We start from the raw sequence: 13,247 nt of genomic DNA, 5'->3' as shown, positions 1-13,247 counted from the left end.
CTTATTAATCTTCAGAAGCAGAATTCTTCATCCTTCAGTTTATTATAAACACCAACACAGCTGGAGATATTTCCGCGGGACAGAAAATAACTTCAGTAGTTTAGTTAAAACCACATAAAGAAGGAGGTAAAGGACTTTTTGATTTGGATTTCGGAGCATATTTCACATGAAAGCACCTCGCTGCACGCTGCGGTTTATAAAGCTGCACACACTGGTCGGATGTGGTTACTGCGTGGCTGGTTGAGATGTTTCTGTTCTTTCAGAATTTTAACAACAGCCTCTTTTAGACTCGCTGCTCAAGACAAAACACGTTATTAACCACAGGAAACATGCTCAGATGTATTTACATTTATTAACATCATAAGAAACATACATACCAAATGCAGAAAGTTGAACATAAAATGGAGATAATGAAGAATGAGAATCCTTGTGGTCCGTTTTAATGAGCTTACAATACTGATAATAACGAATGATAGAAAAGTAACTGATGAGAGAGTCTTTACTCCGGATGAGATCATGTGTCCTGCTGCGATTCATCTCTTTAACTTTCATTCTCATGAAACTGATCAGACTCTTTATTTTTTCAAAAATGGACGTTTCTAATTATTTCAATGTGGTTTCATACATCTACCAATAACTGGCAGAGTCCAGACCTTTCCGGTTTTTAGACATTTACTCATTTCACATCATTTCTGACTGACGACAAACTAAGCATCCAGTCAGCCGCCGGTTAAGATAGCAGCGCCAACTAAAAAAACAAAGAAAAAGAAAAAGAGCTTTTAAGATGTCAGATGGACATCCTGGCCTGCCGCTCTTCCTGAGGGGCTGGAACACTAAGAGGCATCTCTATGCAGATGATGCTGTGTTGTGTTATGCTGCCGAGATAACTATATAAGATATTCTTACCTTAGGTTGAATATTTACACTGACTTCTGTCTCTTGAGCTGTCAAAAGCTCCACCTTGTGCACAAGTTTATGATATATTTTGGAATATCTTTCTGTAGCAGCAGAAGGACAGAATTATTGTCAGGAATAAAGAGGGCTGAGACCTTTCAGGTCACTGGCACGACCGAAGCATCAGCAGGAGGTTTGTATGAAGATTTCTTTTTGAGTCTATAAACGATACAACTAATAACACCGAGAAGAAGAAGAAACACACCAGCAACTGACGCACCAACTACCAGTCCAAGATTTCCATGCTCGTTTCCAGTCGTCTGACCTGCAGAGCAGAGAACAGGTGAGACAGTCAGCAAGTCTGAACTCTACCAACTCACCAGAACTCTAACTCACCTGAACTCTACTAACTCACCTCTACTCTACCGACTCACCTGAACTCAACCGACTCACCTGAACTCTACCAACTCACCTCTACTCTACCAACTCACCTGAACTCTACTAACTCTCCTGAACTCTACCAACTCATTTGAACTCTACTAATTCACCTGAGCTCTACCAACTCTCCTGAGCTCTACCGACTCACCTGAACTCTACTAACTCTCCTGAACTCTACTAATTCACCTGAACTCTACTAACTCACCTGAACTCTACTAACTCACCTGAACTCTACCAAACCAACCTGAACTCTAACTCTCCTGAACTCTACCAACTCATTTGAAATCTACCAACTCACATGAACTCCACTAACTCTCCTGAACTCTACTAACTCACCTGAACTCTACCAACTCACCTGAACTCTACCGACTCACCTGAACTCTACTAACTCACCTAAACTCTACCAACTCACCTAAACTCTACTAACTCACCTGAACTCTACTAACTCACCTGAACTCTACTAACTCACCTGAACTCTACTAACTCACCTGAACTCTACTAACTCACCTGAACCCTTGAAACTCACCTGAGTGTGTGACGGTCAGGTGGATGAGGTTCCTGACTTCTGACCGAATCGTCTTGTTGTGTTCTGTGAAGCTGACGGTGACTCGACACTCGTACGTTCCTGTGTCGTTGACGCTGACGTCCTTCAGAACAACAGAAACGTCTCCATTCTTCATGCCCGGCTCTCTCGGCTCCACTCGCCCGCGGACCGACGGCAGCTGGTAGTTTGGATATGCGCGCTCTTCCCTGTAGAAGAAGACGTACTCTCGTGCCTTTAGGTCCGGTCGTCTCCACTCCAGCAGCGTGATGGCGCCGCCCAGGCCGGCCTGACAAGGGAGAACCACGTCACCTCCAGGCTTCGCTCTGATCTCCAGCTGCTCTAAAACTAACACAGAACGTCCGGAAGTTATTTTATTGTGAGCAGATAAAAATAAACTGTAAAAAAACTAATTTACTGCATTATTTCACAGGCTTTTTCTACATTAAGTGCAAATACCATTAAATGTATTAGTATTATAAATATTTACCATGAAATAGAAATCTGTATTTTAATATAATGGGAGTTTTTTTACAGTATTATTTAATTGCTTAATGTTAAATTACAGTGAATTCTCTATAAAAATACAAGAAATTACACATCATATTGCTGATTGTGAAATTAAAGAAACTCTGTTTTCTTACAGTAAAACTTAACATTTAATGTAAAGAAATATCAAACAAAATCTTTTTTAAAAAAAACAGTAAAAAGGCAGCAAGTTTCCAAACACTCATATCAAAGTAAAAACAAAAAAATATTCTACAAATATAATCATTTTTATATACATATATTTACTGTATTAACATAATTTATATTATTTTTACGACATCCGTGACACTTGTGGGCACTTGGAAAAGTCTTAATGTGTGAATTCTGTTTTATTAAAAAAAAATAATAATTATCAGAGAAATTCAACTATTTTTCTGATTTCTGTCATTCGTACTGTGTTATTCTGCGCAAAAACATGTTTGAGTTGTTCTCACTTCTACCCATGATTGTGCTGATTTTACAGAGCTGCAGAATTTATATAGATTTTATATATTGCCGTAAAATACAAGGACACAGCGAGGAGAATGTAGAAAGAAACGTCTCATTGGGTTCAGAGGATTATACGGCTGCAGAGGAAGTAAACATTAACTTTTGTTTCCTGTTTTTAGTGAGTTAATGAGACTTGGAGCCAGTTTGATGTTTTCTGTCACCAGGTTTGTTATTCTAGCTCGCTAGTTTATTCTTTATTGTTTTGAGGTACTTGTACTTTACTTGAGTATTTCCATTTTATGTAACTTTAAACTTTGACTCCACTACATATATCTGACAGCTTTAGTTACTTTGCAGGTGGAGATTTAATATAAAAAACATGATTAATTTAAAAAGTTGAGACATTTTTTACGTGGACATAATCATCTTGGATTACACACCTTTTCATTCTGTGTCATTGCCTAAATCATCTCCTCATGACACCGACCACCTATGGTAAAATCGCCTACATCCTCAGTTGATCAGATCATGTGATTTTACCCCTTTAAGATAATGGCCTATGTCAAGTGTGTGACTTAAGCATTTCTATTATGCCTAAGTCAAAATAAAATGTGACTTAGGCAATTTTTTGAACATGCCTTTGTGACTTATGCAAGATATGATAAGACTTTATTTTGAAGGTGTCTACATAAGAGTGACATAAGCGTGTCATAAACATGACATGGGATGTCTCATGAGCATTAATGACACTTTGAAGTAACATTAATGCTCATGATACTTGTCATGTCATGTTTATGACAGGCTTGTTACCAGTGTTACCATATTTTGCTTAAGTCACAAAGGCATGTTCAAAAAATTGCCTAAGTAATTTATTTCTCTTAAGTTACATACTTTACACACAGTGTTATTACTACGGCAATAGCCATCCTTTGTTACATCCTTTTTGGCGGGGCCGTTACCCACTCGAGTGGGAGGAGCCTCTCTGTCTCCATTTTCCCCGATTTTTCCACAACACAACTGCGCATAACCGCAACTGTCGACATTACTGAGTCACTGTGTGAATCATCACAAAAAGTCCCTGAACTGACCTGCAGCTGCAGCCGGCAGACACAGCAGCAGCGGACAGAAGACAGCGCACAGAGACATGTCCTTAATGTCTTCAGATATTAAACAGGACCCAGCTGCAGATGTTTGTTATTGTCGAGAAGGAGAAGAAGGACAGTCCTCCCGTGACGTGTCTGCGGCTGCTGCTGCATTCAGGGACACTCGGACATTTAGCTACAGCACAAAATAAATGAATATTAGAGCCTTAGTTTGTAAACTTTCTGCTCCAAGTGAAATTAAAAAGATAAATAGTTTAAAATGCAAACATCAGATTTTGAGGAATTGGGAGTTACAGTAGTAACACGATATTTATGATGATATATTTGATTTCTTCATTATATTATTACGTATATATATATATATATATATATATATATATATATATATATATATATATATATATATATATATATGTATATATAAAATAGAAATAAGCTTTTTATGTATTTATCTTGGTAACAGAAATAACAGCAGCTCGTGTAGATTTAAAAACACCTGTGAAAACTATTATTTGGAACAAAAATAACATATGCAGAAAGTTCTCTTTTTGTATCTACAACATTATTTATAACCGGATTCAATGGCGTCCTGTCTTATATTTGCATTATTTCCTCCATTGTAATTATGATGGTAATAATAAATAGGTAAAGAAGGTTTGAGGGTCCTCACGCTGTGACGTCAAATAACTCCGTTCAGGTAAATCCTCTGAAGAACCGGCGAGTGTCCCCGGTGTCCCGCAGGAGCTGTCCCCCGTCCCCGAGCGCCTCGTCCCGGACATCTCTGTCCTCCTGAGCCGGAGTCATTATCCACAGACAGCTGAAAGAGTCCTCCGTCTGTCTCTCTGTGTCTGTCTCTCTGTGTCTCTCTCTGTGTGTGTCTCTCTCTGTGTGTCTCTCTCTCTCTGTGTCTCTCTCTGTGTGTGTCTCTCTCTGTGTGTCTCTCTCTCTCTGTGTGTCTCCACGCTGCTCATTGAGCAGAAAGTCACAAGTCCTCTCCTCTCATCATGTCACGCCCATCAGCCAATCAGCGCTTTGCAAAGTTTGACTCACTCTTAAAAAAAAAAAAAAAAAAAAGAAGAAAAACTTTATTTTACAAGTGCGTCACAGAGGGCGTTCAAATCAATAAGAACACTTAACTAACACTAAACTATGACAATTAGTTATAAATACATTCATCTGATATCTCACACTCTTTGTATACTACACACACACACACACACACTGTAAATAGTATTTTGGATTAGAAATTGTGTGTTTTATTTGTTTATTTTTTCATGAATAAATGGAAAATTTTTGGAATAAACATTCTGTCGATTTAATGCTGCACATGTATGGGTGATGCCAACCCTTTCTATGACACAAATGTCTTCAACCTTTACTAAATGATAATATTTAGTTATAACTATTAAGTTACTGTTAATAGTTTAGCGACTTTTTGAGACTGATTTAGTTGAATTGGCTCTTTTCTCAGAATGAGACCCATCCAGAGGAGACTTATAGTAAATCAAGTCATATAATTTATTATAATTGATAAATATTTATGATAATTATGAATCATTCTAATAGCCATTTTAACACTGGTTTGAACCTAGGCCCCACATAGGTGGAGCCGAGGTTTGAGGCATATAAATGTCTCTGGTGCCTCATGATGAACACATGTTTTTTTTTGTGCTGCTGAGGATAAACCACAGAGGAAGAAGCAGGTCTGACTGCTGCAGCAGAAACAGCTTGATATCAATTTGTGACACGATGGGACAGACGTCTACTCTGCAGCTGCTCTGTGAGTACCACAGCTTTATTATTATATTTACAGCATGTTATTGATCTCAGGCAACATTTCATATGAAATCTATTATATATTTTTATTTGTGCAGTTATAAGGTCAGAAAATGTTTCCATTGATACAAGAGCAAAGACAGAAATAATCTATATTCCAGGTGGTTCTTGTTTAGTATATTTACTGATATTTAAAGGAGGTCAAATAACGTTGTTCATAAAATATGTTTAAAATGTCAGATTTTCCCCTCGATGGTGTTAAACGACATTGTCACCTTTGACCACAGAGCACATCCTGCCGGAGCAAGACCAGCCTCTAAAACTCAGAGATTATACTTGTATTTCTTTTCTGTGACTTAAAGTTATTGTTATAAATCTCAAACCAACCTGTGAGTGTTGTTTCCCTTCAGTCATGACCTCTCTGCTGAGCTGCACAACAAACCAAGGTCAGTAAACTTTAGGGCTGAAATTTTTCAACTAACACACAAAGTGATGATGTGATTTAATAGACGGATCAGTAAATCTGAGTTTCTCCTCAAATAAACAACGCAAGAGCTTCTCTTTAAATCTGTTTGTTCAGAAAGACTCATGAAAAACAAGTCCTCTGTCCTCATATCCTGAACTTCTTATGGAGACACAGTTATTTTGTGGGACTTTTACTTGTAAAAACAGCCTTTACAGACAGCAGAGGAAGGTGATTTAATGCAGATCTCAGCTCTCACACTGCTTGTGTTTTGTCCAAACAACAAAATATGAGTGTGATGAGAAAGAAAAGTCTCTGCTGAACATGTTGATTGTATGTAGATTTCATGTCTGTAGTAAAAACATGTGAACAAGACGGTAGCTAAGAAAAGTCTGCTCCGAAGTTCTCATTGGTATCTATGGGACAGTCGGTCAGAGTCGCTCACTGAGACCTGAGACAAATCTGTACGTCCCATTAAATCCAGAGTAGGATGTCCCTCTAACTTTGAACATTCATCCAAAACACACCCATTATAAACTCTGAGAGGAAAAACACTAAACGTAAACTGAAATTTCCCCAAAAAACATGCAGGCAAAGAAAATGCATATTTGGCCCAATAAAGGCCCAAGTGTCCTAACCCGTTTAATTAATTTTTACAAAACACAGTGAGATGAATTTCTGCTGTGGTGGCGTGCATCAGGGAGGCATGGACAGAAGGAGAGATGCACTTGATAATAATGACAAGAAATCAAATGTAAAAGAGTTTGAACTAGGCGCGGCATTGTCTGTGTTTATATTTTTCATCAAGCTGCTCTGAAAGTGAGCCCAACTATTCGCTATTATTTTCTGCTGTGGACTGTGAGATCCACTGTTAGATAGAGAGATTTTTATATTTTGAGTGATCATTTATTTGTGGACGGCCCTTTAGAGGGGGCAAAGTTTTGATATTCTGATTTAATCTCTTCTCAGCCTCTCTGACTGTGAGTCCCAGCAGCTCTCAGATGTTTAAAGGACAGTCTGTCTCTCTGAGCTGTGAGGAGGACGACAGCTCTGCTGGATGGACTCTGAGGAGGAACACAACCAGAGAAACCAGGACTCAAAGTGGAGCTGAGTGGGGACGATCAGCTGGTTCATCCTGTACGATGGGCTTTTTGGTCCCAATGGACAGTGGAGTTTACTGGTGTGAGTCCAGAGAGGGAGCAACCAGTAACACCATCAACATCACTGTCACTGGTAAGATCAGACTGTGGACTCAGTGTTGATGAAGCTGTGTGTAAGATGAAATGCTGCAGTTTGTCTCTGTGTTCAGATGGTCCAGTGATCCTGCAGAGTCCTGTCCTCCCTGTGATGGAGGGACATGATGTCACTCTGCACTGTGAAACAGAGACGTCCTCCAACCTCCCAGCTGGTTTCTATAAAGATGGCTCCTTCATCAGGACTGAGCCTGAAGGTCACATGACCATCCACCATGTTTCCAGGTCTGATGAAGGTCTCTACAAGTGTCACATCAGCAGTGTTGGAGAGTCTGAACCCAGCTGGGTCACTGTCACAGGTGAGGAGGGAAAAGATACACACAACTGCTACAAAGATACACAAAACAGGTACATAGATACGCACAACTGCTACAAAGATACAAAAAATGACTACAAAGATATATAGAACAACTACAAAGATAAGTTGTGTGACTTTAACAATATGCAAAACAACTACAAAGACATGGAAACAACCACAAACATATTAAAACACTACAAAGATACATAAAATGATTAAAACTATATAACTACAAAGACACACAAAACAATGACAAATATGAAATGTGAAATAACAAAAATACTATATACAGCAAAATGCAAAACAACTGTAAAGATGCACAAAACAACTACTATGATCCGCAAAATGATGTCAAATAGACTCAAAACAACCATTAAGAGACAAAAAACTATTGTTAATAGAAGTAGATGAAGAACAACTACAAAGACACAAACTGACGACACGGAGAAACAAAAAAAACTTGCAAAATACACAAAACGGGACTCAAACTGACCTAACAAGTGCTCTCATTCATTTTTATGTATTTTTTTCTTTAGGAAAACCAAACATTACTCCTCCTCCATCGGCCTCCGTGCCCGGTTCTCCCTCTCCTCCTCCTCCTCCTCCTCCTCCTCCCCCGTCGTCCCCTCCGGCTCTCTCAGTGTGGCTGTCTGTTCCAGTCTCCTGTGGTCTCCTGGTGCTGCTGGTTGTACTGGTTGTACTGGTCATACTGGTGAGACGATGTGTCCGGAGGAAACTTGAAGGTGGGACACTTAAGTTTTCATTTAAAAACACATGAAATATGATTTGCCTGTTTGTGGGTGCAGATTTCTCAGTGTTTAAAGTTTAGTGACAGTATTCTTTGCATGTACAAAAAGCTATTCATTTATTGCTTAATTTATCTATTTATCACTTTACAGACAATATTTAAAAAATGCATGGGTAACATTTGTTCACAATCAAAACAGCCACATAGTAAGATGAAATGTTGTTGAGGCATGAGGCTTCTGTCCTGATCTGAAGCTTTTTTTCATGTGTGACAGGAAAAAAAAACTCTGTGGTCGAAGCAAACAGAAGCTGCTGCCGTACACTTTCCTGTTGTCTTCAGCTGAATTTGGTTTTCTTGTTTAACCGCAGGACGGATTCTTGACTCTATAGCTTTTCATGTTTGTTTTTCCACCAACTACGTCTGACCTTTATTAATTTTATTGATATTGTTGTCACTATCCTACATGGATGTTAATATTATGAATGTCTAACTGCACTGAGCAGTTACAGTCATAATAATATCTATTTTTTTGCTGTTTACCAGAGATGAATCCATCTCCAGTTTATTCATCAGTGAGAAGAAGAGAGGACAGGAGTCGTGAAGCAAACAGGACGAGAGGTACAGCTGCTGCTTTTTACACATTAGCTGCTAACACGCTTCGACACGTTGAAATGACCACAAGGAGACGTGAAACAACTACAAAGAGACAAAACAATGTTAAATGATAACAAAGATGCAAATAATCAAAAAAGACAAAAAATAACTCAAGAGACTCAAAACAACATCAGAGAGATACAAACAGCTACAAAGACTCACAATATAACTACAAATAAATACAAAACAACCTCAAGTAGAATGACATGTAAAAGGACAACAAAGAGACAGAAAACAACTCTTAAAAGATTTTACATCACCACAAAAACATGCAAAATAACTACAAAGAGACAAAAAAAGTCACAAAATGCTCAATGACAATTAGGGATACAACTGACTCTAGAGACTCAAAACAACCTCAGAGAGGGAGAGAAAAAAAACTATAGTTTCAAGCAGAACAACTTCAAAGAGACACAAAATGACTTCAAAGAGGTGCAAAAGGTCTACAATAGATGTTAAATGACAACCAGAGATACAACTGACCCCAGAGACCTAAAAACAACCTCAGAGAGCAAAAAACTACAAATTGCAAGCAAACGACTTCAAAGAGAGACATAAAATCACTTCAAATAGTCACAAAACAACTACAAAGAGATGCAAAACTACTTAAGAGACACAAAACAACTACAAAGAGACAAAATGACTACAAAGAGATGCAAAAGCCTACAAAAGATGTTAAATGACAACCAGAGATACAACTGACCCCAGAGACCTAAAAACAACCTCAGAGAGAGCAAAAAAAAAAAAAAGGTTGCAAGCAGAACGACTTCAAAGAGAGACACAAAATGACTTCAAAGAGACACAAAATGTGGCGTAGTCTGAGCCACTGTGGGTTCTTCCTCAACAGGTATGACACGGAGCACAGGGACAGTTCAGCTTTCCTTATTTAAACACACGCTTTTGGGTTTACACGCTGGGTTTACACCAAACGATTTTCCCAGTCCCAGACTAAAAACTGAAAGTCTTTAGTAAATCTAGGAGTTTTACTGGAGTCACAGCGCTCCTGTCATCTCCATCGTTAAGTGTAAGGTAGTAATCTGCTCTGTTTCATATCAGTCTTTTCCTAGTCTTGGGTTTGGATCATATCAAACGTGTTTGATATGATCCCAAGTCGCAGTGACGTAACACAATCACCAACCAATAGATGAGTGGTTCCAGACCGGCCAGTAAAACCACTTCCACAGGAAAAAGTTACATCACAATAATTTTAATAAGCTCAGTCCTAAATACAAATATAGAGATGCAATATCTTTACGGCCACAAGGGGGATTTGGGGGGCGCTGTTTCTTAGTCAAGAGAACAGTAAGCAGACCCAGTTAAAATGTATAAATAAATGTATACATAAATAAGTAATAAATAATTGATGATTAATGTGTGATCAAAGTTGATGATTAAAGTTGATAGAGTGGATAAGTATAATTATTCAATTAAACAAATTATAATTAAATAGGACATAAATGTATATATCATGAATTATTTTCAAAATGTTCCTTTCCTTTATTCTTCCTTATCTATTCTTCTTGTCTATTTTTACTGTAAAACAATCAACTTTTCATGTCAGAAAAACAGAAACCCCTTTTCAGCTTTCTGAGGGGCATTTTGTGGCGTCTTCTCTTCTTTTCTTTTCTTTTTTTTTCAACACAAACGACTGCACACACAAACATTGCATGGTAGGTAAAAAATGCTAAAGAAAATCTAGTTGTAGTCTTGTAAATAGTGACCCTGCTAGATTGACTGATTGATTTAGATGTGAGCAGGTGTGAGCTGATAGTCTTCCAGGAGTCTTTCCAAATCTTTTTAAAGTCTTCTGGTGTACAGGTAGCATTAAACAATAACACAGAGCCGGTCGCAGGCACCTCCTCGGGCTTTATGCTGCCGTGCTCCGTCTGCTTGGCTGAGTGTGTGCTCCAGTCTTCTGTCTCTCTCAGGTCCAGCACACTACTGTGTTTTTAAAAGGGAGAGAGTGATTAGCTAATGCTATTCAGGTAATGCTATTCTCCTGCAGCTGATGCACCACGCCCCCTCCACACAAAACAACTTCTAATGCTGGGCTTACACCAAACGATTTCCGCAGTCCCAGACTAAAAACTGAAAGTCTTCAGTAAATCTAAGAGTTTTACTGGAGTCACAGCGCTCCGTCATCCCGATCGTTAAGTGTAAGGTAGTAATCTGCGCTGTTTCATATCAGTCTTTTCCTAGTCTTGGGTTTGGATCATATCAAACGTGTTTTTTTTTTGTTTGTTTTTCAGATCTTTATTTAAGAATGAAAGAAATACAGGCATTCAGTATATAAACAAGATATACAAAGAAAAATGTCAGTTACAGTAAATCAAATACAGTATATAAAAATAAAATAACATAAGGCACATAGGGTATAAGGTGCTTCTCTTTATATTATTCTGGGGCTTCTGTCATATCAAACGTGTTTGATATGATCGCAAGTCGCAGTGACGTAACACAATCACCAATCAATATATAAGCTGGGAAAAGTCCCTGGTTCCAGACCGGCCAGTAAAACCACTTCCACAGGAAAAAGGAACATCACAATAATGCTAATAAGCTCAGTCCTAAATAAAACATATAGTGATGTAATATATTTACGGCCACAAGCGGGATTTTGGGGGCGCTGTTTCTTAGTCAAGAGAACAGTAAAAGTAAATGTAGGCCTATAAATAAGTAATAAATAATCGATAATTATTGCATGATTAACTAAATGAGAGTTGAAAGAGCTGATACATATAACTATTCAATCAAATGCATAATTAAATAGGGCATAAATGTATATCATGAATTCATTTATAGATTTTCCTTTCCTTTATTCTTCCTTATATCTATTTTGTTTACTGTAAAATAGTCAACTTTTCGTGTCAGGAAAACAGAAACCGTTTTTCAGCTTTGTGAGGGGCATTTTGTGGAGTCTATTCTTCTATTTATTGTTTTTTTTGTTTTTTTTTTGTTTTTCAACACAAACCACTGCACACACTAGAGCAGCTGGAGCCAAAAGCTGCTTCTCCTCCATTTAGTCAGTTTTTACTTAGAGCATGATGAGGAAAAAAATTGCAATTAAAAAATGCTAAAAGAATCTAGTTGTAGTCTTGTAAATAGTGACCCTGAAACATTGACAGTCTTTGTAGAATCTCAGTGTGAGACTAGGCTGGGACTAAAAACTCTCAACACTTGTCTTTAGATGTGAGCAGGTGTGAGCTGATAGTCTTCCAGGAGTCTTTTCCAAATCTTTTCAAAGTCTTCTGGTGTACAGGTAGCATAAGAGACATAAAACAACAAAAAATACAAACAACAACCTGATGCATATTTCCAGCCATGCAATCCGTTTGCTGTAGTAGTTGTGAATGACGTCAGTGTGGAGGTGAAGCGAGGAGGATAAAACTTTTCACAGCAGTGCTACAGCAGCCAATTATAACTCTTAATGATTCTACATGAACAATAACCATGCAGCAGTTATTAACATGTTGCAATGCTCAAGATGACACGATGATTATCAGCTGTTCTACCTGCAGGAAGGTCAGCTGCATGTACTTTATGTTCCAGATGCAGTTTATTCATCTGTGAGGAGAAGTGAAGACGTCTCTTACGGACAGATAGAGATCAGAGCGAACAGGACGAGAGGTAGAGCTGCTGCTTTATTCAAATGTCACTCTGCACATAAAATATGAATAAATCTGACTTATTAAATATTTTCATAATGTTTGTTTGTGTTCAGAGTTTCTGCCCGAGCCACAGGTGGTCTACTCCTCGCTGAGGTCCACCTGAGCACCTGAACACCTGTCCGACCTCTGACCTCCAGCTGCTGAGATGATTTATCACATGTTGTCTCTCTCTGGTGTAAAGTTATTTATTTTATTTTATCTTCAATAAAACCTTAATTCTGTTGTTGACATGCTGCAGAATCATTCTGTTTGTTCTTTGTGCACATTTAACACAATATTAATCTTCAGGAGGAAATCCAGTCGTTGCAGCACAAAGAATCATTAACTCAACTAAAATAAGAATAGGGTGAAAAATATAAAAGAATATGTGGAGACATAAATGTTACAGGTAAAAAGAGATTTAGAAGAACAAATAATGATTGGTTTGAATATG

The 13,247-nt window shown here is 38.1% G+C and overlaps 2 protein-coding genes across 3 annotated transcripts; one reads left to right on the top strand and one right to left on the bottom strand.

The window, feature by feature from the left end:
- Positions 1 to 333: 333 nt before the first annotated feature.
- LOC131989669 (coxsackievirus and adenovirus receptor homolog) lies at positions 334 to 4,812 on the bottom strand. 2 transcript variants are annotated; one of them, XM_059354968.1, is made up of 4 exons: positions 4,625 to 4,812; positions 3,940 to 4,129; positions 1,859 to 2,221; positions 334 to 1,219 (listed from the first exon to the last, which is right to left on the bottom strand). In XM_059354968.1, exons 2-4 carry the CDS (start codon positions 3,995 to 3,997, stop codon positions 1,053 to 1,055), a joined length of 588 nt encoding a protein of 195 aa, XP_059210951.1. In that variant the 5' UTR covers positions 3,998 to 4,129; positions 4,625 to 4,812; the 3' UTR covers positions 334 to 1,052. The 2 variants fall into 2 exon arrangements, with proteins under 2 accessions (XP_059210951.1, XP_059210950.1); XM_059354967.1 differs by lacking the exon at positions 4,625 to 4,812 and having other exon boundaries at positions 3,940 to 4,291.
- A 1,282-nt stretch (positions 4,813 to 6,094) lies between these two features.
- On the top strand, positions 6,095 to 13,005 carry LOC131989966 (Fc receptor-like protein 5). Its single transcript, XM_059355345.1, has 7 exons — positions 6,095 to 6,176; positions 7,163 to 7,426; positions 7,503 to 7,745; positions 8,281 to 8,487; positions 9,036 to 9,110; positions 12,696 to 12,773; positions 12,868 to 13,005. The coding sequence occupies exons 1-7, from the start codon at positions 6,143 to 6,145 to the stop codon at positions 12,915 to 12,917; spliced, it is 951 nt and encodes a 316-aa protein (XP_059211328.1). The 5' UTR covers positions 6,095 to 6,142; the 3' UTR covers positions 12,918 to 13,005.
- Positions 13,006 to 13,247: the final 242 nt, after the last annotated feature.

Source organism: Centropristis striata, chromosome 17, assembly GCF_030273125.1.
Source record: "Centropristis striata isolate RG_2023a ecotype Rhode Island chromosome 17, C.striata_1.0, whole genome shotgun sequence".
Lineage (NCBI taxonomy): Eukaryota > Metazoa > Chordata > Actinopteri > Perciformes > Serranidae > Centropristis > Centropristis striata.
The sequence above is the reverse complement of the archived record's forward strand: the minus strand, read 5'-3'. Positions and strand labels throughout refer to the sequence as shown.

Bases quoted from the DNA above. Each gene is read 5' to 3' on its own strand.
- LOC131989966 (XM_059355345.1), top strand. From the start codon at position 6,143: ATGACCTCTCTGCTGAGCTGCACAACAAACCAAG. The intron at 9,111-12,695 runs GTACAGCTGCTG...TTTATGTTCCAG, and splicing joins TGAAGCAAACAGGACGAGAG to ATGCAGTTTATTCATCTGTG. The intron at 12,774-12,867 runs GTAGAGCTGCTG...GTTTGTGTTCAG, and splicing joins CAGAGCGAACAGGACGAGAG to AGTTTCTGCCCGAGCCACAG.
- LOC131989669 (XM_059354968.1), bottom strand. From the start codon at position 3,997: ATGTCTCTGTGCGCTGTCTTCTGTCCGCTGCTGCTGTGTCTGCCGGCT. The intron at 2,222-3,939 runs GTCAGTTCAGGG...GTTCTGTGTTAG, and splicing joins TCTGCCGGCTGCAGCTGCAG to TTTTAGAGCAGCTGGAGATC. The intron at 1,220-1,858 runs GTGAGTTTCAAG...TCTGCTCTGCAG, and splicing joins CCTGACCGTCACACACTCAG to GTCAGACGACTGGAAACGAG.